General features: G+C 42.5%; 2 protein-coding genes and 1 long non-coding RNA gene across 7 annotated transcripts in view; 1 reads left to right on the top strand and 2 right to left on the bottom strand.

Annotated features, from left to right (window-relative positions):
* The window catches only part of LOC121077132 (ubiquitin carboxyl-terminal hydrolase 12-like), a 30,926-nt gene extending 27,980 nt beyond the window's left edge, over positions 1–2,946 (bottom strand). Inside the window, exon 1 of one of the 3 annotated variants that reach the window (XM_040572012.1) lies at positions 2,782–2,946. In XM_040572012.1, coding sequence (XP_040427946.1) covers positions 2,782–2,829 — 48 coding nt within the window. In that variant the 5' untranslated portion in view covers positions 2,830–2,946. The remainder of the gene's footprint in view (positions 1–2,781) is intronic. The other 2 variants (XM_040572015.1, XM_040572013.1) reach the window with 2 other exon arrangements.
* Positions 2,947–9,106: 6,160 nt separating this feature from the next.
* LOC121077130 (ras-like protein family member 11A-like) lies at positions 9,107–20,636 on the top strand. The gene is made up of 4 exons (XM_040572011.1): positions 9,107–9,818; positions 11,174–11,230; positions 13,630–13,712; positions 18,068–20,636. Exons 1-4 carry the CDS (start codon positions 9,674–9,676, stop codon positions 18,533–18,535), a joined length of 753 nt encoding a protein of 250 aa, XP_040427945.1. The 5' UTR covers positions 9,107–9,673; the 3' UTR covers positions 18,536–20,636.
* LOC121077131 overlaps positions 19,192–22,932 on the bottom strand; it is a 35,540-nt gene continuing 31,799 nt past the window's right edge. For all 3 annotated transcript variants that reach the window (XR_005823911.1, XR_005823910.1, XR_005823909.1), the window contains one exon: positions 19,192–19,278. This is a non-coding gene — a long non-coding RNA (uncharacterized LOC121077131). The remainder of the gene's footprint in view (positions 19,279–22,932) is intronic.

The following is a 22,932-nucleotide window of genomic DNA, read 5'->3' as shown; positions in this document are numbered from 1 at the left end:
CAAAAGACCCTGACTGGTAAGCTCAGTTCTACAGCTGACTGTCACAGCCCTGGAGCACAGCAGGCGCATTCTGGATCAGACGACACAGTCAGACCCGTGGCAATTCAGCCCTCCTTCCTCTTGTAGTCAAGAGAGGATTCACATCTGTCCATGACTGCACATACACCACAGAACTAGAAACATATCGGTTTAAATATACTTTTGAAACAGGAGCTATGCATTTTTCATGAAGCAGAAGGTAAGGGGATAAAAAAAAAAAAGTCTCAACAGTTTCTGTTGAGTCTTTCTGTTTCATTCTGCCACTTAATTTTGCTGTGACTTACAAAAAGAAAATGAGAAATCCTAGAGTCCGTGACAAAGACAAAGGCCAGGTAATAAAAATTAAGACAAAAGGACAGAGCAGAGAACCAGAGCTCTAGTTGGTAGCTCTTGGCTATGGATGTGCCTCGCCATATGGTGTCAGCATCCTTACCAAGCGATGAATCACTCTCAAGTTACCACGTATTTTCCTGTGAGCTCCAATCTTCCCAACGCCGTAGTTGCCACACAAATGTTATGCAACTGCTGAAAGAGGGACGGTGCTCACACACCGGGAACGCTACGATCAGAAGGCACAGGAGAGGTGATCCACACTACAAAAACCCGGGAGTTATTTTAAGGAGGGGGGATCGAACTCAAGTTACAAACGTACTACTGCCTGCTAATGAGTTTGGGCACGGAATTCAGTTTTTAAAAAAGAGAGATTGCAGAATGCTGGAGTGTCTGAAATGGTAAGTCAGGAACACCAGCCCTTACAGTACTGACTGAGGTCTGAGAACGACATAAACGTGTGTTTCAGCTTTCTAGCCCAAAGTACAGATGATGATGTCCCTGCCTATGGCAGGGGGTTGGAACTAGATGATCTTTGAGGTCCCTTCCAACCTGAGCCATTCTATGACGAGAACTGTTGGTAAAAACTGCATGTTTTACTAGAAGCATGTCAAGTACTGTACGGACAGCACAGATTGGCATAATTCTCGAGAAAGTAGTTTCCTAAAGGGACTGTGTTAAAGTAACTGAATGGTTTTACAAAGAAGGCTTACATTTTTTGCGTTCGCGTTGTGACAAGGCAAATGGTATTTTTACTTACTGGACATTGAAGTAGATGCAAATAAAGCAATTCATTTTTTAAAACATAGCACCCAGAACCTTACATTTTACATGGCAGCTGAGGAAAAGATAGAGTGGCATTGCAAGGAAGTTTATCCAAGCCACATAGGCAGGTAGAACACTTATGCTGAAAAAATCCATAACATCTGACAAAATGCTTATATCACAAAGTTGCAATATTGGGGTTATAACCCCAAAGCTGCAACAGGATGAAAACATAATTGCTAGACATCTTCTATTGAAAATAAATATTACTTCAGAACGGGCATTAATAGGCTACAAGTATCTGCTTATCTTTCATCTAGGTCCCAACCAAAATTAAGGTAAGCACGGGTGCAAAAATGTATCCCACACTGAATATGTATAGACAAAGTCTCTAAAAACAAATCACAAACACATGAATGACTATAGTCAGGTTTGGCTGCATAGTCATAGGAAAATGCACTGCCTTACGTTTACCCTCTTAATCTGAGGCTCAGTCAGCTGATCTCAGGAATGCATCCAAAATATTGTATGGGACTGAGTCAATCGCCTGCCTCTGGGGTACGGAACTCCGCAACGAAGGCGTGATTCAGCCACCTCTCATGACCTTAATTTCACCTGTGTTTCTGATGGGCAATTAGAAGTACAAGTTGCTTTGGAAAAAAAAAGGAAATCTAGTGAAATGAGCGAAGTATGAAGTTCTGGGTGATCTTCTCCAATATTTAAATTGATTTTTTAAATCAGATACTCATTGCCTTAATTAAAAAATAAAAAATAAAACTCGTTACAAGTATTACTATGACTCTCCAAACACCAAGCTTTGTAGAACAACACTACAGTTCAGTTCAAATGGATCTTAGGTGAATCAAAACTGGTGTCAGTACCCACATGGAAAGGCAACGGAAAACCCTTATTCTCTTCGTACAGGTCAGAAGTAGCAGAAGTTGCAACCTTTCTGAGGATGCAGCCCATGCCTGCTTTGCTACTGTTTCAAACAAGATCTAAAACTGAAGTTTGACCAGTTGGAGTAATGGAGATGGGGGGTACAGAGCCACTAAAACCCATGTCCTCAGCCTGATCTTATGTTGGATTTTGGCAATTCAGACCCCTACACCAGCTCGTACTGCTCAAACTCCCCACACTAGGGATAAATACAGTGTGCTTAGACGGCATATCCTTAGTGAGATATGATATTACACTATGAGCCACCTGTGCTTTAGAGCTGGACAAGCCACTTGCTGGCCTCTATTTACAAAGTAGCCTCATTAAAAACCCTGCATAACCACGCAGTTAGCAGCCTGCCTGTCGCTGGGTGTTTTTAGCAGCACGCACCATGCCCTGCTCCACGCACCATGCCCTGCTCTACGCTTTCACCCAAAACGATTACAAACCTTTCACGATAACCTTAAACGGTGCAGTTACCACAAAAAAAAAAAAGCGACGGCCGAGCTGGAGGGGAGGAGAATCCCGGCTCCCTCAGCTGCAGGCACCCCCTGAGGGCACCCCAGACCCAGCATCTGAGGCCTCCCCCACACCGGGGGCTCCCCCTTTTCTCCCTCCCCAGCCGGGCCTCGCCACCCGGCAGCCTCGGAAGCCGCAGCCCGGAGCCCCGTGTCCCCACGGAGCCTCGGCCCGGGCGGGCTCACCCACCATGGTACAGATGGAGGCGAGTCTCCGGACCGTCATCAGCGCCTCCATCCGCCCGCCGCCGCCGCCGCCGCCATGTTGCGCCGCCGCCCGACTGACAGCGGCAGCCGGGCCGCGGGTGGCGCAGCCGCGAAATGGGGCCGCCGGTGCGGCGCCCAAGCGGAGCCGGCTGCGCGCCGCCGCGCCCGCCCGCGGGTTCCGCCTCGCCCCGCGTTCCGCCCCGCTGCCTTTTCAGCTTGGGAAAGAGCCCCCAGAATGAAGGCCAGCCGTCAGCGAGCTGCCAAGGCCACCGCTGAGCCACGTCCCTAAGTGCCACGTCCACACGTCTCTGAAACATCTCTGGGGATGGGGGACTCCGCTACCTCCCTGGGCAGCCCCTTCTAACAGCCCTCTCTGTGAGGAAAGTCTTTCTCATACCCAACCTAAACCTCGCCTGGCGCAACCTGAGGCCGTTGCCTCACGTCCTATTGCTTGTCACCTTAGGGGAGACCTTATTGCTCTCTACAGCTACCTGAAAGGAAGGTGTGGGGGAGCTGGGGGTCAGCCTCTTCTCACAGGTAACTAGTGATAGGACTAGAGGGAATGGCCTCAAGTTGCCCCAGGAGAGGTTCAGGTTGGAAATGAGGAGACATTTCTTCTCAGAAAGAGCTGTCGGGCATTGGGATGGGTTGCCCAGGGAGGTGGTGGAGTCACTGTCCCTAGGGGTGTTCAAGGAAAGGTTGGACGTGGTACTTGGGGACATGCCTTAGTGGTGACATTGGTGGTAGGGGCATGGTTAGACCAGATGATCTTGAAGGGCTTTTCCAACCCTAATGGTTCTGCGATTCTATGATTCTATGAAAAGAGACCGGCACCCTCCTGCCACCACCTTCTGTCAGGCAGTTGTAGAGAGCAATAAGGTCTCCCCTCAGCCTCCTCTGCTCCAGGCTAAACACCTCCAGTTCCCTCAGCAGCTCTTCATACATCTTGTTTTCTAGTCCCTTCAGTGGCTGCGTTGCTCTTTGCTGAGCACATTCCAGCGACTCAGTGTCCTTCTTGTGGTGAGGGGCCCAAAACTGAATGCAGAAGAATCACAGAATCATGATGTCAAAAGGCCAGAATCATGATATTAAAAGGCCAAGCTGGAGTTACATCCCCACAATGGTGCAATGGCTGGAGCTGGGGGACGTCACCAAGCTCCCAGTGAGGAAGGCAATGGACAATGGGGCACTGAATAGTCCTGAAGGATCATCTGGAACTCATCTTCTCCCAAGAATGTCTTCAGCAGTCGTCAGCACCCACAGGCAGGTTTATATAGAGCCATCCAGCATGATGAGGGAGATGGCCATTGTTTCTGCACCAAGTAATTGTTTGCTGCTCTGCACCATGCATCCCCGTCTCAGCAAAATCACAAAAAGGAGCCTTTCAGAGCACAGCGCTGTGTTAACAGTGTCTATTGTACACCCAGCAGGAAAGGAGTGAAAAATGCTGCCCAGTCACTATGTAGCACTTCACACACTGCATACCAAAAGCAAATACCTATCAGAGGAAAAAATCCCTTGTGGAGACAGATGGGTGGAAGCGTTTGTTGTCCCAGCGATGACAATGTACAGAATTCTCTGTGTTGAACCTGGAAGAAACCTGACTAATATTTCGGGTGGCCTATAAATTAAGTGCTGTTGAAAAGCGCTGGTGAAGATCATAGGAAGCCCTGAGCTTATGCTGCGCATGAAACACACCGTGAGCAGGACCGATTCCACATGCCACCCCTTGCTTCAGCCTTGACCTTGTGGGAATATCTGTGGGGAAGAGCTGGTTCAGTTTCCAAAGCACAAACTATTTTATGAGGCCAAGATGTTTCTATTCTATTTGAGTTGCTCGCCTGCAGCGATGTTCTCTTATACACGCTGTACTTCCCACGTCATCTACTATAGGATCTCAGGGGAGAGTGTTCCGCAACCTAAAAAAATATCCTTAAAAATACACTAAAAGTGAAAAAAGACACGTGCAACTTACAGGGTTTCCATGAACAGCAATGCAACAGAATTAGGGACAGGAAATACAGAAATAGTGGAATCTGTACAGCGTTTAACCAGATTTAACTGTAGATTTAAATGATCACCTCCCTTACAACCCAAAATAGAACCAAATATGATTTATCACAGATGTCGTAATAGCATCTGAGGACGCTTCCTTCCCCACTAGCCTCAGGATCGGAACAGTTTATTGCTGGGTACAAATATGGTGCTAAAATGACAGTCTTGTCCCTAAACAACAACTTCTGAGGCTACTGCTGAGCCACAACTGCCTAATTTTTGATGTTTTTACCTGTAATCAGCCCCAGCACAAGGTGCAATCCTGAACACATAGAGAAAGGCTTGCTCCCCATGCACATCACATTCAGCACTGTTTGTCTTACCTGCCACAAAGGTGCTTTGTATTTGCCCCTCCGGGCTAGGAGGTACTGGGTTACTGGGAGCAAAAGGTGGTAAAAATGCTACTTTTGTTTAGTGCTGAAGCTCTGCAGTGTGAGAGCTGGCCTTTGGGCCTCACATTTGCAACAAAGACAGTCAGACAAAGCTGCAAATATCAGTTTGTGCTTGTTTAGAATACGTTCAGGAGCAGGGGGTGTTTACAGGAGCAACCAGCTACGAGTTTCATCCCAGCACCTGCAAAAGCAAGTGGCTTTTCCCCAACACCACACTTCACACATCTGCTCAGAAATGTGCCACGCTTCTCTAGCAGTGTTGCCATAATGTCAAAATACTGTGCAAAAGCATCAGAGAGACACTGGGGGTAAATGTAACCATTGCAAATAGACTTTTAGAATAATTTCTTTTTCTTTTTCTTTTTCTTTCTCTTTCTCTTTCTCTTTTTCTTTTTTCTGCTAGGAAGAAGGGGAAAGAGTGAGAACAATCTCCTTCCTCCCAATATGCAGGGATCTTAGCAAGATGCTCTAGCTCTGCTCATCTGTTTCTCCTTTTGTAAAATGTATGAGGAATAATTACATCCAGTTTTGAAAGCAATTTGACATCCTCGTATGAAAAGCACTATGGTAATGGCAAATATTTTTGTTTTTATTATGCTTCATCACTGAAGATATGCACAAGTGCCAACAACAATAAAAATAGAAAATCTTATAGAAATCATAGCCAAAAGTAACATAGACTAATAAATAAATCTTAAAAAAAATTGGTGTGGAAGTAACGTAATCTGTGTGCAACATGCAAAGGCAGATATCTTTGCATGGAGCAACCTAACGAGTGGTTAGTAAAATCTCCAGAATCATCCAAATGTTTTCAAAATTGCTCTGAGTTTTGCAAACATTCTCCCTTTAATTTAAGCTATTGTTTTTCCAGAAGAATTTGAATTAAAAACATGTGCTTTTTTAGCTAAATATAAGCCCATTGTACACAAACAATGAAAATCTCTTTTAAAAACAATTCTTATTCTACATGCCAAGGGTTATACAATCTTAAATAGTGTGAATCCTTCTGCATGGTTTCACTCGGTGAAAAGACTATTCTGACAATCTAGAAAATCAAATAAAGATCAGATACAAAACCCTCTGGCTTTTACTACGTATCTTACTCAAATTCTTTCCAAATTAGAGCCCCAAATTTATCATTTTTGGTTAATAAGAAAAGGAGTTTGGGAATCTATTTAAAACTTTCTGGAGTGTATGTTGCCTATCAGAAACTATTACTCTGGACAGAGATTTCCGCGCGCAGTGGATGCAAGCGTTGGTTAGAAGCACAAGAAGCCTGGGCTAGTGCATCAGAAAGTTAGATTGAACCATATTAGCCAAAGAACTAGAAATCGATTGGTCTGCTTCCAAGATTCAGTCTAAAACTGCTTTCACATTTGTTTTAAGCAACCAGAAGCTATCACAGCTGCCAAAAGAAGCAGTCCAACATTTCCTCCAGCACTGGTCTTTCATTCCTGCCTCGACACATCTCCTCTCGGGTGTCAGCATCAGCATCCGTGTAAGCACATGGCAAGCAGCTTTTCCAGTCTCCTCCCAGCAGCTGCTCCAAGCCGTGACCATTTCAGTTGCCCGGCTCCACGCCCTCTCAGCCCCCAGTGTGGTTTTGAGATGCAGAGAATCGCACACTGTGCTGGCAGTGGGGATGCTCTGAGCTTTCATGTCGGCAGCAAAAAGCCACCACATGTCTCGTTCTCCATTCCCCTCCAACATTTTGCTGGTTTTTTTTCTTCTGTTGCACACTGAGCTGATGATCTCAGAGAACAGCCGTTGATGACTCCAAGGTCTCCTTCCTAATTTATGGGTGCCAAGTCCAAGTTCAGCACCACTTAAGCATAGTTTATGTTATTTTTCTCTAGATGCATTGCTTTACATTTATCTAGACTAAAGCTCCTCTGCCAGCTCTCTCTGTGCTTGCTTTTGTGAGATCCTTCTGGATTTCCTCAGCAGTGACACAACCCAAAAGGACATTTACTTCTGTTCCTGTCAACGGTGTTGCCTCTCTTTTCAAGCAAGACAGCAGACCTGTATTCTTCTAGGAACGTCTTTGCTCATATAGAACATTCCCCATGATATTGCTTAATTTATCTGGCCGTTTTCCCTGGGATGAAATTGTTCTGGCCACCAAGAAGCTGGTAGATATATTACCACTTGTTTTTATAGGAAGACTTACAATGAATAACTTTGTATTACTCACTCACATATGCTTTTAATAGCAAATGGTAATAAGGGTTCCAACATCCTACACTTAGGGAAGGGGACATTTACATACTGCTGCTAGCTAATCCTAAAATTTATAATGTGTCCAGCTCAACAACACATTTCAAAGTGTCCTGTTAATCGACCACAAGATTTTGAACATTTTCATGTTCCTCCTTTCATTTGGCCAGTTCTTACAAAACTTCTGCAAGATTAAAGCACCCTGGTAATGAAATTTCCTGGAAAAGATTTTTCAGTGTTTGGGTGTTTGCAAAAATCTGGAAGCCAATTTACACTGGAAGATTTAAAACTGTTCCCATAGGAGCCATGTCCCAAAAGACACAGGATCTGGTGTCTCCCTCCCAGTGCCACGAGCTGGATAGCCCTCCAGGCCTTTTGTTCTCCCTCTTCATCAGCTGACTGTCATGATGGCCAAAGTAATAACCCTTCACACTTACACAACAACTCAGCACAAATACAGCTTCAGAAGGAGTTTTTAGAGGGGAAACCAAGCCCTGGAAAAGTGATACATTCATAAATCTTCTGCATCCTGTGCTTATTTTACTGGACTGCTGTGCACCAAAGCTGGATTTTTCTGAAGCTCTGCACCCAGGTCATGCTCAGCATGCATAGGTCCTGTGTGAGGCTGGCATGGAAATTGAGATCATTTGAAAACCTGGCCCCCAGTGCTTTGAGAAGGGGTGGTAATCTAGAGACCTGGCCTGATTCCCCTTCCTCCTGTGCTAGCTCACTGTGATACCCCGGCCTCCAAAACCTGCTTGGGAGAACTCTTGTGTGTGCTGTGATTGAAAGCAGCTGCATGAAAGCGTCTGGACAGAAAAAGCTCTTCTGGTGGCTGCAGCCTCTCTGTAAGGAGCCATGCCTACCTTCTGCCTGGTAGGAGTGTGCAGAAGACAGGAGAAATCTGCATACTCGGGTCTCTGAGATCTGTGGGTGGATTAGCTTTCAGTTAATATCTCTGTTTCCCACGCAGCGTGGCAGAGTACACGTCTCAGAAGAATGCTGTCTGCACCAGGCTTCCTTCTTCCCACCGCTGTCTAAAGCCAGCCCTACCCTTTGCAGATCTCTTTTGACCAGTTTTTTCAGAGATGAATGCTCAGACTGTACTTTCTGTAGTTTCATTTACATCTGTTTTATATTATTTGCAGTTTTCCTTTATCTGGGCCATTCCCTCCCCACTGCTCGTCCCTTTTTCTTCCCTCCCCATTATCCCTGATAACTGAGAGTTGCTTGTAGCCCGTGTACAGTTACGTGCTGTCATCCCTACAGACCTTGCAGCTGCCAGCTGTCTTAAAACTACACCGGGTTTGCCTGTAGAAGTCATTCTTTCTTCATTCCGTCTGTCTGGCTCTGATGGATACTGGCTTCTTTAGCCTTCCCAAGCCTGTTGTCAGCCCTAAATTCACTTTTCCGTGTTCAGAGAAACAGCAGTGCCCCAACCCCGTGCTGACCCACATTCCAGTGGGCAATTACAACTAATAACATGCACAAACCAGCATATCAAATGTATCCTGGAGGATACAGATACGAGCTTGTACTTTGGAATAAAAAACCTACTGCTGTCTGAAAAATGGGGGGGGGGAGGGGGGGGGAGGGGGAAGTGTTTATTTTCCTGAAGAGGAGTGTCCCATCAGCTCCTGCACCCTGAAGGGGCCCAACTGCAGGACACAATAGGACAGGGAAAACAACAGAGCCTGGAGCTGGAGCCCATTGAAAATGCAGAGAAACTAGACAGGCAGAACGGGATGATTCAAAGTGGAATTAGAGCAGGGCACCGGGGTGACTGTCTCTTGCCGCTGTGACGACTGAAACACAGAAGAATCTCGTTTTAGCAAGGAGCCAAGGGGCAGCACACAAACCAGGCGGCAGGGAGATAAAGCGGGGAGCGAGGGAGCGTGGTTGATGGAGGCACACGCTCTGTGCCCGGCTGGAGGAATGTCCTGGTTTCCCTCGTGATTGGCTGGGGAATGGAGGAGTCAGTTTTCACGGGGGTTGATCAAAAAGTTTCCTTTTACTTTCCAAAGTTGCTGTCTGAGCAGAGGCATCGGGAAGAGGAGGCCGGTGGCTGTAACGTTCCTTGGGAAAGCTACTTCAATGAAATGAGAAGGCTTCTCTGCCCGGGGATACACAGCCCAGAGCAGACGCCGAGAAGCTGCTTTCCTCCCTTTCTCTCCCAACTCCTACTGGAGTTGATCAGCTCTCCCTTCTGGCATGCGTCTCATCTCTCAGGATACGATGTCACAGTATTCTACTAACTTTCTCTTGCTTCCCATACCAGAGTACCCGGTGCTAGACTGCGTGCCCAACAAAATCATCAAGCTCGTGGTGCTGGGTGGCAGCAGCGTGGGCAAGACAGGTAAGCCCACAGGTGTCCTTTGTGCTCTTTGCTTGCTGCTGGCTGCCTGCGACGGTGGCTCCGATAGACCCAAGGCTGTGCCAACCCCTTTAACCATTGCAGCTGAAGCATTTGAAGTTAGTTCGTGCTTATGTTTGTTTGTTCGGTGCCTGGTTTGCCAGGAGGATTTGCTGCAGGTCTGTGCGGCCGGCCAGTGCGTGGGGACTTCTGTACTCACAAATGAATCTCCGGGGTCTTGTGCAGAGGGTTTAACATCTAAATTTCCACTCAGAAAAAAATGGGCTAGTGATTTTTATTCTCCTGCTGTAAATGATATATGCTCTGTGGACAAATAACAGCGCAGGAGATGTATCTTCCTGTATTACTCTCCAAAGGAGAGGAGAAGAAAGGAGGGTGAGGAAGCATTACTGCTTTGGAGTAGACGGTTCATGATTTCAGAAATAATTACGGGAAGATCCGTTTTACTGCATCTGGGGTTCCACAGCACTCAGTAAAATGTTTCTTTGCTTTGGATTTGAAGCAGCTGTTTCTGTATTATTTTTAGGTAACTTGCTGAAGGTAGCTGCCCATGTAAATGTACCAAAGAGGTGACTCAGTACATACTGTGAGAAAAATGATTGTTTTAGATGAAATCTCTGATACAGTTGTTTGCAGAACAAAACTTTTTATTTAGATATTAACTGAATGGTTTTGAAAATTATTAGGAATCTGCTGAGATGAAAGCACTACAGTAATATAAATTCCTGTGACCAAAAATGAGATATAAGTGTTATAAAGAGATCAAAAAAAGGAAAATGTTCTAATCCAATAGTGTATGAAAGCACCACAGGTTAAGATGAATAAGGAGGTAATGCCACACCATGACCTGTGTGTGCACAGTACATGCAGTTTGTTTGCTGGGTGTGATTAGATATCGGTAATGGGTTTCATTAGAGGGGGACTGAGGATTTTTAAGGCTGGGAAGAGCCATTTGATCCATCAGCCACACTTCTGATATGGCACAGAGGTCTAAAAGTTGGTATTGGGATTAGTTTCAGTATAGTAAGGGTTTGGCTTGTTACTCTTCTAAATTATTTTAAACCAAAGGTCAGATCATTATATCTGCAGTCACAACAAGCAGCCCTCCACACCCTATACTGAATAGCCTCACTGAACTGGAGGGGTATTTTACAGTACAAGGTGCTATTTTTTTGTGTGTGTGAGTGCAGAGAGGATTTGCAGAATAGCACGTGAGCAATAGCAAGATTAGCTTGGTTTCATATTATACTAACTCTTCCAGTAAGATATTACATGTGTTCTGCAAAGACTGACTTTGGTTCACATTAAAGACCCATATTTTTTTCATTGTTTTACAGCCCTGGTTGTGCGCTTTCTCACTAAGAGATTTATTGGAGACTATGAAGCCAATACTGGTGAGTCTGCTCTCTACTGCAGTGTTGCAGATAGCTTAAAAAGGAATCTACTCTATTTTGTGACTGGTGCATATTACAGGAAAGCCAAGCAGTGTTAGATGCCCATAAGGTGCATATTTTCAGTTAATAGCCTCAAGCTATGAAAGCAATAAATCAAAGCCTCATTATTTATGATCCTTTTAGCTGTTTTTTTTTTTTTTCCCCAACTTGAAGGAAAAGGATCAGAGTAAAAGGCTTGCTTGGGGACATACCTATACTAAAATGCAGACTGTAGGAACAACTTGCATATTGACTAAACCGCAGAAACCCAATGCTGCTCTCTCTGCAACCCCAGGGAAGCCAGAGGAATTCCAAAGTGTGTAAATGGCAGTTCAGAACTTTTTTTTTCCCTTTGTATTCCCTTTTTTCAGTGTCTTTTATGACAAGGGAGACTTCCAAATTGAAGTCTTCTTTCCGTAAGATAAGCAAAGTGGCCATGCAAACTCCTACTGTGTTTCTTGTTTAATCCCGACACCTCAGGGGATGTGCTCATGTGGACTGTTTAATTCTCAGCCTCTGTTCCAAGTAAGTGCTAACTGTATCAGCCAGCATTGTAGAAGGGATCACTGTGCGCATACCTACTAGCACATCCCACACGTAGGCCGCCTCAGATTTGGGGTGAAAGAGGAGGAGATTCAGAGAAGTGACTGCTTCACTTTGGAGACACATGCTGGATTTAGAATGGTGAGCTAGGAATGGAGATGGCAGTACAAGACACCTTTGATCTCTGCCTGTCTGATGAAATACAGTCTGAAAGCTCCTCCTCACAGCTCCCTCTCACTGACCCTAAGTAACCTCGATGGTTGCCTGCACTATTTCTCTTTCTTTTCCTTCATCTTTTCTATGGGAGACCGTAGATCAAGTCAGACTTCTGAGCTTTGGAATGGATTGGTGCCGAGAACCACATGCTTTTCTCATTAAGCTACCAGCCCAACAGCCATGCTGTAGAAGAAACAAATATGCCAGAAATAAGAAACAGGTGGTATTGTATTTGTGATCACTCAAGCATGCTTTTCCTCCACTTGGGTATAAGTAAGAGCACAGCGTCTGGAAGTACCTGATCTTTTTTCTGCAATGCATTACAGACTAGAAATACTATGTTGTCTGGTTCAGGGGTGCAGTATCTTCCCATAAAGTAGTACCATCTTTTTTAAGCAGCTTAAAATCTGATGTGTTTTAATAAATAATTCCCAGGACGGCTATATTACCTCACAGAGTCAGTATTAAAATATAATATGATAATGTTGGATCCAGATGCAGTGAACTTTGCCATATTAAATTTCCTTATATTGTAAATGTTTCTATGAGCTCAGAATCTTTTCCACTGGAATAAAAGCACTTGTTTCCCTGAATCAAATCTTACAAAGATAATTTTCAGAAGTGACAGCATTATTGTCACTAACCGACCTCCCTGCTGGTCTGAATTCCTTGCTCTCCAGTAGATGGGATTTCTCTAGGTTTGAGATGAAGTACATCATTTAAAATGTAGCGATGACAATTATATTTGGACAACTCTGAAAGGTCAAACACAACAGCTGTAGATATAGCATTTCTTGTACATCCATGTGACTTGCATTAAGTTCCAAAGAAAAACGATGATGACATCGGTCTCTGAAGCTGTCCTTATCACAACCACAGACAGTTCATAAGATCAAAACTTAGTTTTCTTTGTCACTTCATCTGCACTCCAGTACCAAAATAAAGGTCAAGCCCAGAACAGTCATGCTCCTATGAGAGCTGGGTCAGCCTTAGACACTTTGCCAGGGCTTGACCTTGAGTATCAGTCATTCAGACTAACCAGAACTCTGATTTACTTTCTGGGGATTTCAACCAAACTCTGACTGCTAAGGTCATACAAATTCCAAAGAGCATCTGGGTATTCTGTATATGCTCACCTGCTCTGTGTCCAAAACTAGAATACTTCCTTTTTTTAAAAAAAAAAAAAAAAATTCAGAAAAATGCAATAGGAAGCAGCTCACCTTTTTTAGAGTAAACACCTGGATAGCTTGGCTTGAGATTAAAAATATGTGCCCTCCACATTTTAAAAAGTTAACAAAACGGACTGGAAACCTGACTGGGATTGATGCACCCACTGTAACTGAGTATTTGACTCACTACAAGTGCCACCCTTCCCATATACCATCCTAGGGATACAGTGGGAACATCCAAGCACACAGCAAATACAAAACCACTTTACTTAAGTAAACAGCCACTCAACCTCCCTGGTACCTTTCACTTTTCTATAAGCAGCTACATATCCTAAGCCTCAAAAACTAGATTTCGACACTTCCATTTTGCCTTTATGTACTCTTTCTTTGTTGTTACAGTCCCTGCCTCTAATGATTTTGCTTTTCCACCAGGTGCTTTGTATTCAAGAAAGTTCACCATAGATGGGGAACAGATCTCCCTACAGGTGCAGGATACTCCCTTTGTTTCACTGGAGGTAAAACATCTGCTCAGTGCATCAGTACTTTACAACACAGTTACTATCTCTTGTTCGTTGCCAGCACTGTCATCTGTTAGTATTCCAGCAGAAATACACCTGGGCTCAAACCCAAAGGAAGACCAACAGGGGTACCTTACCTCCACCAAAACGAGCCCTTGAAGAGGTTAAATCAGGCTCTTTTTAGGAGTAAGTCAGAACTAAACCAAATCTATTTCAAATACATACCTACATCCCAAGCCTAGATAGCAGGAAAATCATAGGCTGGCTTGCTCTTGCCAACTCCCTGTTTTATTTCCTGTCAAATAGTTTCTGTGTCTGTGCAGCAGAAAACTCACCTGCCTAGAGGCTCAGCTGGCTCACCTTACATATTTCAGTGCACCCAGAATCTCTCTTCTTGAAAAAAGGTGTTTCTTTTCAAAGGGACAGGCCTCACAGAAACTGTCATTTCCAGCTAGGGTGCTTTTCGATGCTTTCCCTAATTTTTCATGTTTTAATTTTATTCATTCCTTATTTCTCAGTTGTTGGCTTTTACATATACCCCTCTTTCTATTCTTATTTTAGATATTCAAGGTTTAATATTTGAACAGGAACCTGTTTCTATAAATATTCTTACAAACAGATTCCAAAATAAAGATGTCTTTTTTTGAAGATCTGCTTTACATGTAGAACAACATGATGAAAATGGTGTCAGAGCAGCAGGAATTGTGATGGTTTGTTTTTACAGGAATGTTGGAAATCTCAGGAGAGCAATAATTCCTATAGAATAGCTGAGATTTCATGGTAAAATTAGGCATCCTCTTGTCGCCGTCAAATCTAAACTTCTAGGTTTGGCTTTAACCTCAGTCTATGCTCAGACTTGGCCAAATATATGTCTGGATGGGAACACCACCATCTCTCATCCACTTTCAAGCTAGCCCTGGACGGCTTTATATATCCTGTTTAGTCTGCGTGGACCCATGAGCATGGGCTCATTTCTGTGCTCGTGAAGAGCTGTTCCACCCTGAGATTACAGAACAGGGTAAGCAAAGCTCCCCCAGCCTCAGCTTGCATGTCCATTTTCTCCGACGACCAGAAGCAGATTGAAGTGGAAAGCCTTGACAAGGCTCCAAACTCTCTGCTGTGAGAGGTGCACAGAGCAGAAGAAACCTTGTTTATTCTGCACACTAAAAAGCAAACAAAAGCCATTATGGAAGTCCTCCAAATATTCAAGTGGGACTTAATTGTACAAAGACCCTATGCCAGCTTGCTTACAGAAGACATAGCAAAGAGAAGCTATTGGTGGTGATTAGGCACAATAGGGAATGCCTGATAGGCTTAGCAAAGGGAATCCCTTCTCTCTTCTGTCCCCTGGAGAAAGGAGGGAGTGAATGAATTTAACTCCCCTCTCACACCAGATACATGTTTATTTTCTGATTTCTCTGTTTTAACTAAGACTCTGCCCTAAAGTTCAGAGACTGTAACCAGAGCTCTGCAAAATTTAGTAATGCCAGCAGCTGAGGTTTCCTAGTCAGGAACTATTTTAATTTAGTTAGGAAGGAGTTTCATTTCCTTTGTCCCAATCAAAGGTCTGTAGTGTTTCAACAGTTCCCACAGACATGCTTATCTTAGCTTGGATCTCTGCTGGCATCAAATAATGTATCTGAAATCATTTGAAAGGATTGTTCCTGAACAGAACTTAAGACTGAGTGAGAATAGGTCAGATTTTCTGTTAAAATCCTTAAGAGAGTTGTTTGTAGTGGGCAGGCTGAGCAGAGCGTTTCAGGAGGAAGTCATGTGGAATCACTCAGGATTCTTGCCACACTGGAAATGTTAATGTTTAAGAGAGAAACAGAAGCAAGGAGATAACTGGTTTTGTTAGGTGATTCATTGCTGCTTGGACTATACATGGCAAATGACTGTGTGTTTCAAAATTCATTCTGGAGCAGAGATTTCCATTTAAAAAGTAGCCCATTAGCCTTTGATTTTCCTGAATAAAGCATTCCATTGGGGATTATCCATCCATCTCACTACTGGGTGGGCCTAGCTGGAGTAACTGAGAATTCCTGCTCATTAGGGCTCCCTTGAACGTACACCTTCTCCCAAAACATTTTCCAACGCTTGCCAGAGCAATTAGTTCTTTTTCCCCATAAAGGAGTTTGCTGGTGAAAAGAGGCTAATTGTCTACAGATTGGATACAACTCAGACACCAACAGTGCAAATTGCCCTTCTTCCCACAGCCTGCCCTGGCCTGGCTGAGTTCACTCTCATTTATGTTTCAAGCAAAGCTGCTAGTGAGGCTCCTTCTTCCTTCTCTATGCAACCCTGTTTGTTTTTTTTTTTTTTCTTTCCCTCGGGTGGGGAGCGGGGGAGAGGAGAATGATCAGGACATCTGTTAAACAATTTCTAAACAATTTCTCTGCTAATAAAGGACATTTAAGATTTAAGTTTATATTACTGTGATCTGGCAAGAGCAAAGAATTACTAGGTATGATGGGCCAGTGCCTGTATTGCCCATACTGAAATAAGTACAGGGCAAATAGGTATATCAAAAGGGCAGTTAGAAGAACTGCTGTTGAAAGTTTTAAGTCTTATTTAGACTCTGAGCCTTCAGATACCCTGTTTCCTCCTTACCACAAAAGGGTCTTGTCTGTGGTCCTTCTTTTAAACTGTCTGACACACCATAAAGAACTAATCAGTTTTGCTCATTCTTTACCACCTCTGCTTCCTGAAGTTAGGCTTTGTAATTCATATTTAGATGTCTAAACAAACGTGATCTGTGTTGGGAGATTGCTGAGCACATGCAAATCCTGTTAAAATGTATGAGAAAGGCAGATAAGTGTTATGTAGATAGATAGATATGGGAGCATATGTTCTAATATTTTAAATTTCCGTAACTAATATTGACCAGTGGCTAAATTTTTAACATATTTTTTGTTCTTTCCTATGACAAACTAGATTTCTGTCAAAAAACCTCTAAGTGCTTTTCCAGGTGTTTTATGCCTTTGGAATGAGTCATTACATGGCATCATACATACATGACAAAGCAATTTTTGAATGATGTTGAAGTATGTGAAATGTTGCCAGTTTCAGTGTAGGAAGATACTATCTGACCTCTTGTGCTGGATCTGTCCTCCACAGCCTGAACTGAATTGTTTACTGGGCATATTCTGTCGGCCAGTAACTGTTAGATAAAACATTCATGGACATTAGTGGGCTTTGGAGAGGATTTAAAATGCCTGTCCTAAGTCTTACTAAAGTTCATGAAGATTTCTTGAATAGAATTTAGCAATAATAATAACAAAAAATGTTGGACTCTTATTTATGATGCTGAACTCCCACTAAAACACCCAGGAGCCTCTAATTCCTTACAACTTCAGCAAGGGCTGAATGTGTATCGTGTCTTGTTGGGTATGGAAGAAATTGCAAGTTTCCAGAAAGCCTGGATTATTGACAGGAATGTCAGTTCTTATCAAACCGAGAATACTGGTAATAACTGCAGCACTGATCTCCCTATCTAGCTGGGAAACATGCCAGCAGGGATAACAAAGGGTAGAGGATTAGCTGAAAATAGCGTCATCTAGAAAAGTGAGCAGATCTCTTTTCAAGCTCCACAGTATTGTGGTATTGTATTCTGTTTTATATTCCCCATGCTGGTGACTGCTATGACTGTTTGAGTAGGAGCTGTGATGGACAGAACAAACTTGTGACCAGCAAAGCAGTAATATAAACCCACGGCAGCTCCATAAATGAGCAATGAGATTCACCTCATTTTCAGTGGCAGTAATTGGCTATTTGCAACAAATTGCTCTTTCAAAGTAACTTTACTTCTGATTATTTGGAAAACTATATGGCAGTAAAACCTGTCAGGCTTCACTTAACAGAATTAGTGAGAACCCCCAACCATGGAGACATCCAATACAGAATTGGAAAAAGACATAAAAAAACACCTTGGGGAACAACCATTCACTTGCAATAGTATGACTAGCCTGCTGAGATTTTCTAACGCTTCTACTATGCCAATCCCAATTTTATCCACAATAAAAGGGCAGGTTGCTGTCATAAGGATTTACTACCAGAGAATTCAAAATGAACTTTTCAATTTCAGTATTAGGTTGTTCTCTTATTTTTAACCGATTGGCTTTGATCCCTCTCCACTTCTGTGCTCCTTGTCTGTCATATGCTACTGACACAGAGAGGAACGTTCTCCTGTCCCCAGTGCATCCCCCAGCAAACAGAGAGGTTTCTGCCTGTCTGCTGAGCAACAGCCGTACTAATACACAGCTTTGAGTAACTAACGGTGCTGTATGACTGTTTGCTCCGTCTGCTCCCTGTTCTCAGTTTTCTAATCTCACACCTCTTGGTTTTGACGGCAGGATGACACTGACAGCATATGTTGCCAAGAGCAGATAAACCGTTCAATCTACTGGGCAGATGGCTTCGTTTTTGTTTACTCCATCACAGAATATGAGAGCTACCGAGTCATCCGGCCCCTATACCAGCACATCCGCAAGATTCACCCAAATGCTAACATTCCCCTGCTTCTGATGGCAAACAAAGGAGACCTCCTGCGAGCCAGGCAGGTGTCCTCCAAAGAAGGACTCCAGCTGGCAAGTGAACTGGGAGGTACTTACTACGAAGTCTCAGCTCGGGAGAACTGTGAGGGAGTGCATGAAGCCTTCCAGCAGCTCTGCCAGGAGGTCAGCAGGATGATTGGGAGCTGCAACGGAGAGAAACGAAGAGGCCTCCACCTTGTCCGACCCAAGTCTCCAAACATGCAGGACTTAAAGAGACGTTTGAAACAGGCTCTGACTTCCAAAGGGAAATCTGCCACTACGCTTTGATGTAGCTGCCAGAAATTGGTTTCTACATCCCTGAAAAAAAAGGCAAGAAAATAAGCTGGTAGTAAGGGGAATCAGCAATCAGATTGTGTGAAAGGTTCTTTCATATTGTCTACACATCTTCCTTAAAAGTCCCATATTCATTCAGCAAAGGAACTTACAGAGTGTGCTCTTTGGGGCAAGAATTTAGAAACTGTGATTTAAAGAATAGATTGTCGCAAATTATTTCTGTTTCAAAATGGACACAGTCATACAGTTTAGGCTTATAATGTAGATTTTAATAATAAAATAATTAAATTCTACTATTAAGAGAAGTGGCTTCTCTTGAGGGTGGTTGTGTTCCTAAGCATAGGCAATAAGCTACAGAAGGACACCAGGAGAGCGACAGGAGCTATAATGACAAGCAAAACTTAACAGATTTGCTTAGTCATCAGACTGGAAAATAAAGGCAAAAAGTAATTTTTTTTAAAAGTAATAATTCAGAAACTGCCGTTTAGAAAGTTCTTAGGAACTTGGAGAGTGATTTGCAAACTTATACAGTGTCTCTTTAAAGGGAGATTTCAAAAAATGTCATTTTTTCAGATTACTTTTCTTTAAACACTTGTTATTTATGAAAGTGATTATATGGGCAAAATACTTACTTTTAGCAGCATTTTGTAGCCAGTTTCTCTATGGTCTACTTGTCATTTCTGAGTAGGCTTGCTACATGGCAATGAGGGACAAATAGAGCAGTGTGGCTGTAAAACCTGCTCAAAAAAAAAAGACTGTATTAATCAAGACCAAGGACAGAACGTAAAACTGATTAACTTTTTTTTTTTTCCCAAACTAGTTAAATTTCAAGCTCAAAGATACTGTTTTAAAGAAACAAGGTCTTCACACAAAGTATATCTGATTCATTTATTTTTATTTTTTTAAAGAATAAATGCTTTTTATGATGCCTGAAATTCCTGGCTTCAGGAATTTATCATTTTGTTATTTGCCTTAAAACCAGACTTTACTTAATACCTTGCAATGCATCCAAATCACCAGTCTGTCAATAAATATTTCACTGGCAGCATCTCACTGCATTGGGTGCAAAGGGATTTGATTTGGGTGCATCATGTGCAAAGGGATTTGAAGCTGTATCCTGTGAGCTGGCCAATTTTATGGTAGCAATAACAACAACATGAAGCATCCATCATTCTGTTCCTAGTGGGAGCAGAGAGAAACTGGGTTAAACCATGCAAAAGTCAGGATGCAATGATCTTTTCTTCAAACATACCATCCGAGCAATTCACGGGACCATGAAATGAAGTAAAGCTCAGTGATTTACACCAAGGAACACAGAAGGGAAAATCCTGGTTTGATGGATGTGGAAAAATACTCCCAGCTGTAGTTTCAGCCAGCAATACCGAGCTAAATCAACCCTTTACTCGTGACCAGCAAAAATGTAAATTGAGTCTGATGAGTATTTATAGAGCTCAGGTCTTGAAAATTTATTTTACATTTTACTTGTCCCTGTATTAGACAACACTAGTCATGATTTTCCTTATCACTTGGATTTGCTTTATCTACAGCTCACCTTCAGTTTTATTTATTGTTTTCCACAGCTGGACATCTCAGAATATCTTGTGTTCGGATTAATTTAAAATTCTTTTGTTAACACAAAGCAACTGCCCCTTTTTTAAAATTAGTTTCAACTGGTAGTAGGGAGCAAAAAGGAAAGTTGGATCATCCAAACAGGGACTCAAACACTATCAGGGGATTTCTACTTTAGCTTATGGTTTATTAACAGATTGGTATTTGAGCAGTGTCATAATTCATTGCTGGCATTTTGGTATAGTATTAATCAGCACAAAATTTCAGTATTTTAAATTACTAATAGCATAGCTCAAATATCAAACCTTTAACATGAAAATGAGCAAACAGTTTACAAGAGACACACAAACTAAAAATTATTTACATCAGAATAACGATCACCAATTTTGAAGAACAACTAAATATTTTGCCATCCCGGTACTGTATAATAAGGGCTAAATTTGCTGAAGACAACATGCTGACATTTGTTTTCATAAAAGCCTAAGAGAATTAGGTGCTCTATCCTATTAAAATTGTTTGCAACTTACTCTTTCAGCTCTAATCCTCTCTTATTTGGGAAGAAAGTTTCTTCCTAAAGAAATTTGTTTTGAACAAATTCCAAAACTGTCAATGTTCTATTTTCAATAGCAATTAATAAAAAAAAGCAAGGCCTTACCCGAGTGATATATAAAACGGCTCATTTACATCTCACATCTTTAAATGTTCTTTGTTTATATTAGACTAAAAATATTTTTTTTCTTAATACCCTGCTTTAGAAGTATACACAAGTATTCCTACGTTTGTACTCCTACATAAATTAGTCTTCCCACATTCCTGAGGCACTGGCGGGGAAAAAAAATCTACATTTTAGCTAAGACCAAAAAATATTGAAACATTTAAGTCTTCTCCTAAATACTAACATGTGGCAAGCATTTATTCTGCCACAGAAACTTGAGTATAGTATTTCCTTTGTTCATTGAACAGCAATACAAATCCTGTAATAGCTTTGATACTGGTTTTGAGCCAGGACATACCATCTACAGAGGACAATAGAGCTCAGCATTTTTATTAGCAGCACAGTCCTTGAGCAACAGCATACACCACTGTGCCACTGACGGCTAAGCAAGGCTGAAGAAGGAGAACAGTAGCCTGAAAAGCAGGGGGAAGAGAACAATATAGAATTACGCACCTAAAAATAATCATGTGAAATATCAAAGATTAGTCATATAGAACCTGGTCCTGAATTAGCATCTTCAAGCTGCCACAGAAAACATGCATTCTAATGAAGGTTTAAAACGAAGCCTTGAGAGAGAAGGTACCTGACATAAAGTCATGCGAGAGAATGAAAAATGGATTTGAGGATAGATGGTGGGGGGTTTTGTTTGGGGTTTGTTTTATTTTCTGTTAGCGTGGCAAATTCTCTTCTCAGTTATCCTGGTTAAATCCAAATTAATTCTGTTGGAAGCAATGAGCTGCAGAATTCACTTTCCTTCCCCACCCCCCTCTCTTTTCATTTTTCCTGAGCAGTTTAAATCTTGTGCAGCATCTGGTTTTCAAGATGGTTTACAGCTGGGTTTACTTGGGCACAAAGCAGTTGAGTGATTTGCCCCAAGGTTACACAGCTGAGCAAGTACTTCAGAGGAGCTCAAAAACTGTGTCCTTTGTAATTAATTCCTGACTCCTTACAACAACTACCAGACCATACCACCTCCCTCAAGGTATGTGCAAAGCATAGTTAGTTGTATTACACAAGAATGCAATTAAAAGTTGGAAAAAGTTACTTGAATTACAACCTGTATTAGAAACTGACTGAGCAAAATATTTCTGATGTGCTGGCACTGTGAACAATTATAGTAGTAATGAGACTGGCTCGTGAGTTATTGAAAATATTTGTAAATGATTATTTTCTGCAGTATTTCTGTCAGCTGTATTTTTCACACATCTTTAGCAGTTCCCCCTGGGAATACAGTGTGACTTGGGAGACAAGAAAACCAAGCCTCGTTTTTAACTTTTCCTGTTACCTGCTTGGTGATTTTGGCCAGATCTCTTAACCTAAGTTACTGTGTTTATAAGGGTAAAGATATTTACACATCTTTGCAGTGCACTCTACCATTCCCAGGAAAGAATTACCAATGATAAATATATGAAATTGCTCACATTTGCAGTAGAGACGGCTTAAATCTTAACATCTGAATTCAGATCCCTCAGACTCAGGTTGTTGGGATCCCACGTTTACACTTGAAGCAGAGGAGGAAAATGGAAAATTCAGATCTCTATCTCAAGGGACAGCTCAGACAGAAATGTTTGTATCCAGGCTTATCACAGGATTTATGTCAGGTGCCCAACCAAGGAGGGGTGAGTACCTGAGACGTGGAAAGAAACTTTGTACTAGAAAATAGTTGTCTAATTGTTTCAAAAAGCAAACTGGAAGACAGCCAGCTTATTGTTGCTGCTGATTTCCCTATGCTCTTTCCCTATGCAAGCTAGAAGACTGGGTCAAAATCACACTGACTCTGCTGGAGTTGCAGCGGCGATGCATGACCCTGAAGTGGCAGAACAAAATGACATATTTGCTGGTTCTGAGTTGTTCCTGTGTTTTCAAATAGTTCTTATGAGCTGTCCTTGTCTCTTCTGGGGCTAGTACAGGAAAGCTGTGGATTTAAGTTAAAAAGACCTCTGGACATTATCTAAAAACCTCAAAAGCAGGGACAATGGTCCTAGAAAATGCTATCCAATCTATCACCTCTGGAGACAAAGCACGATTCTTCCTTTGGTACTTTTCCCTCCTGCTCTCACTGGCTCTCCCTTTCCTTGTTCCTCTCCATTCATGCCTTTGTGTTGGC

This window comes from Cygnus olor, chromosome 13 (genome assembly GCF_009769625.2).
Source record: "Cygnus olor isolate bCygOlo1 chromosome 13, bCygOlo1.pri.v2, whole genome shotgun sequence".
Classification (NCBI taxonomy): domain Eukaryota; kingdom Metazoa; phylum Chordata; class Aves; order Anseriformes; family Anatidae; genus Cygnus; species Cygnus olor.
The sequence above is the reverse complement of the archived record's forward strand: the minus strand, read 5'-3'. Positions and strand labels throughout refer to the sequence as shown.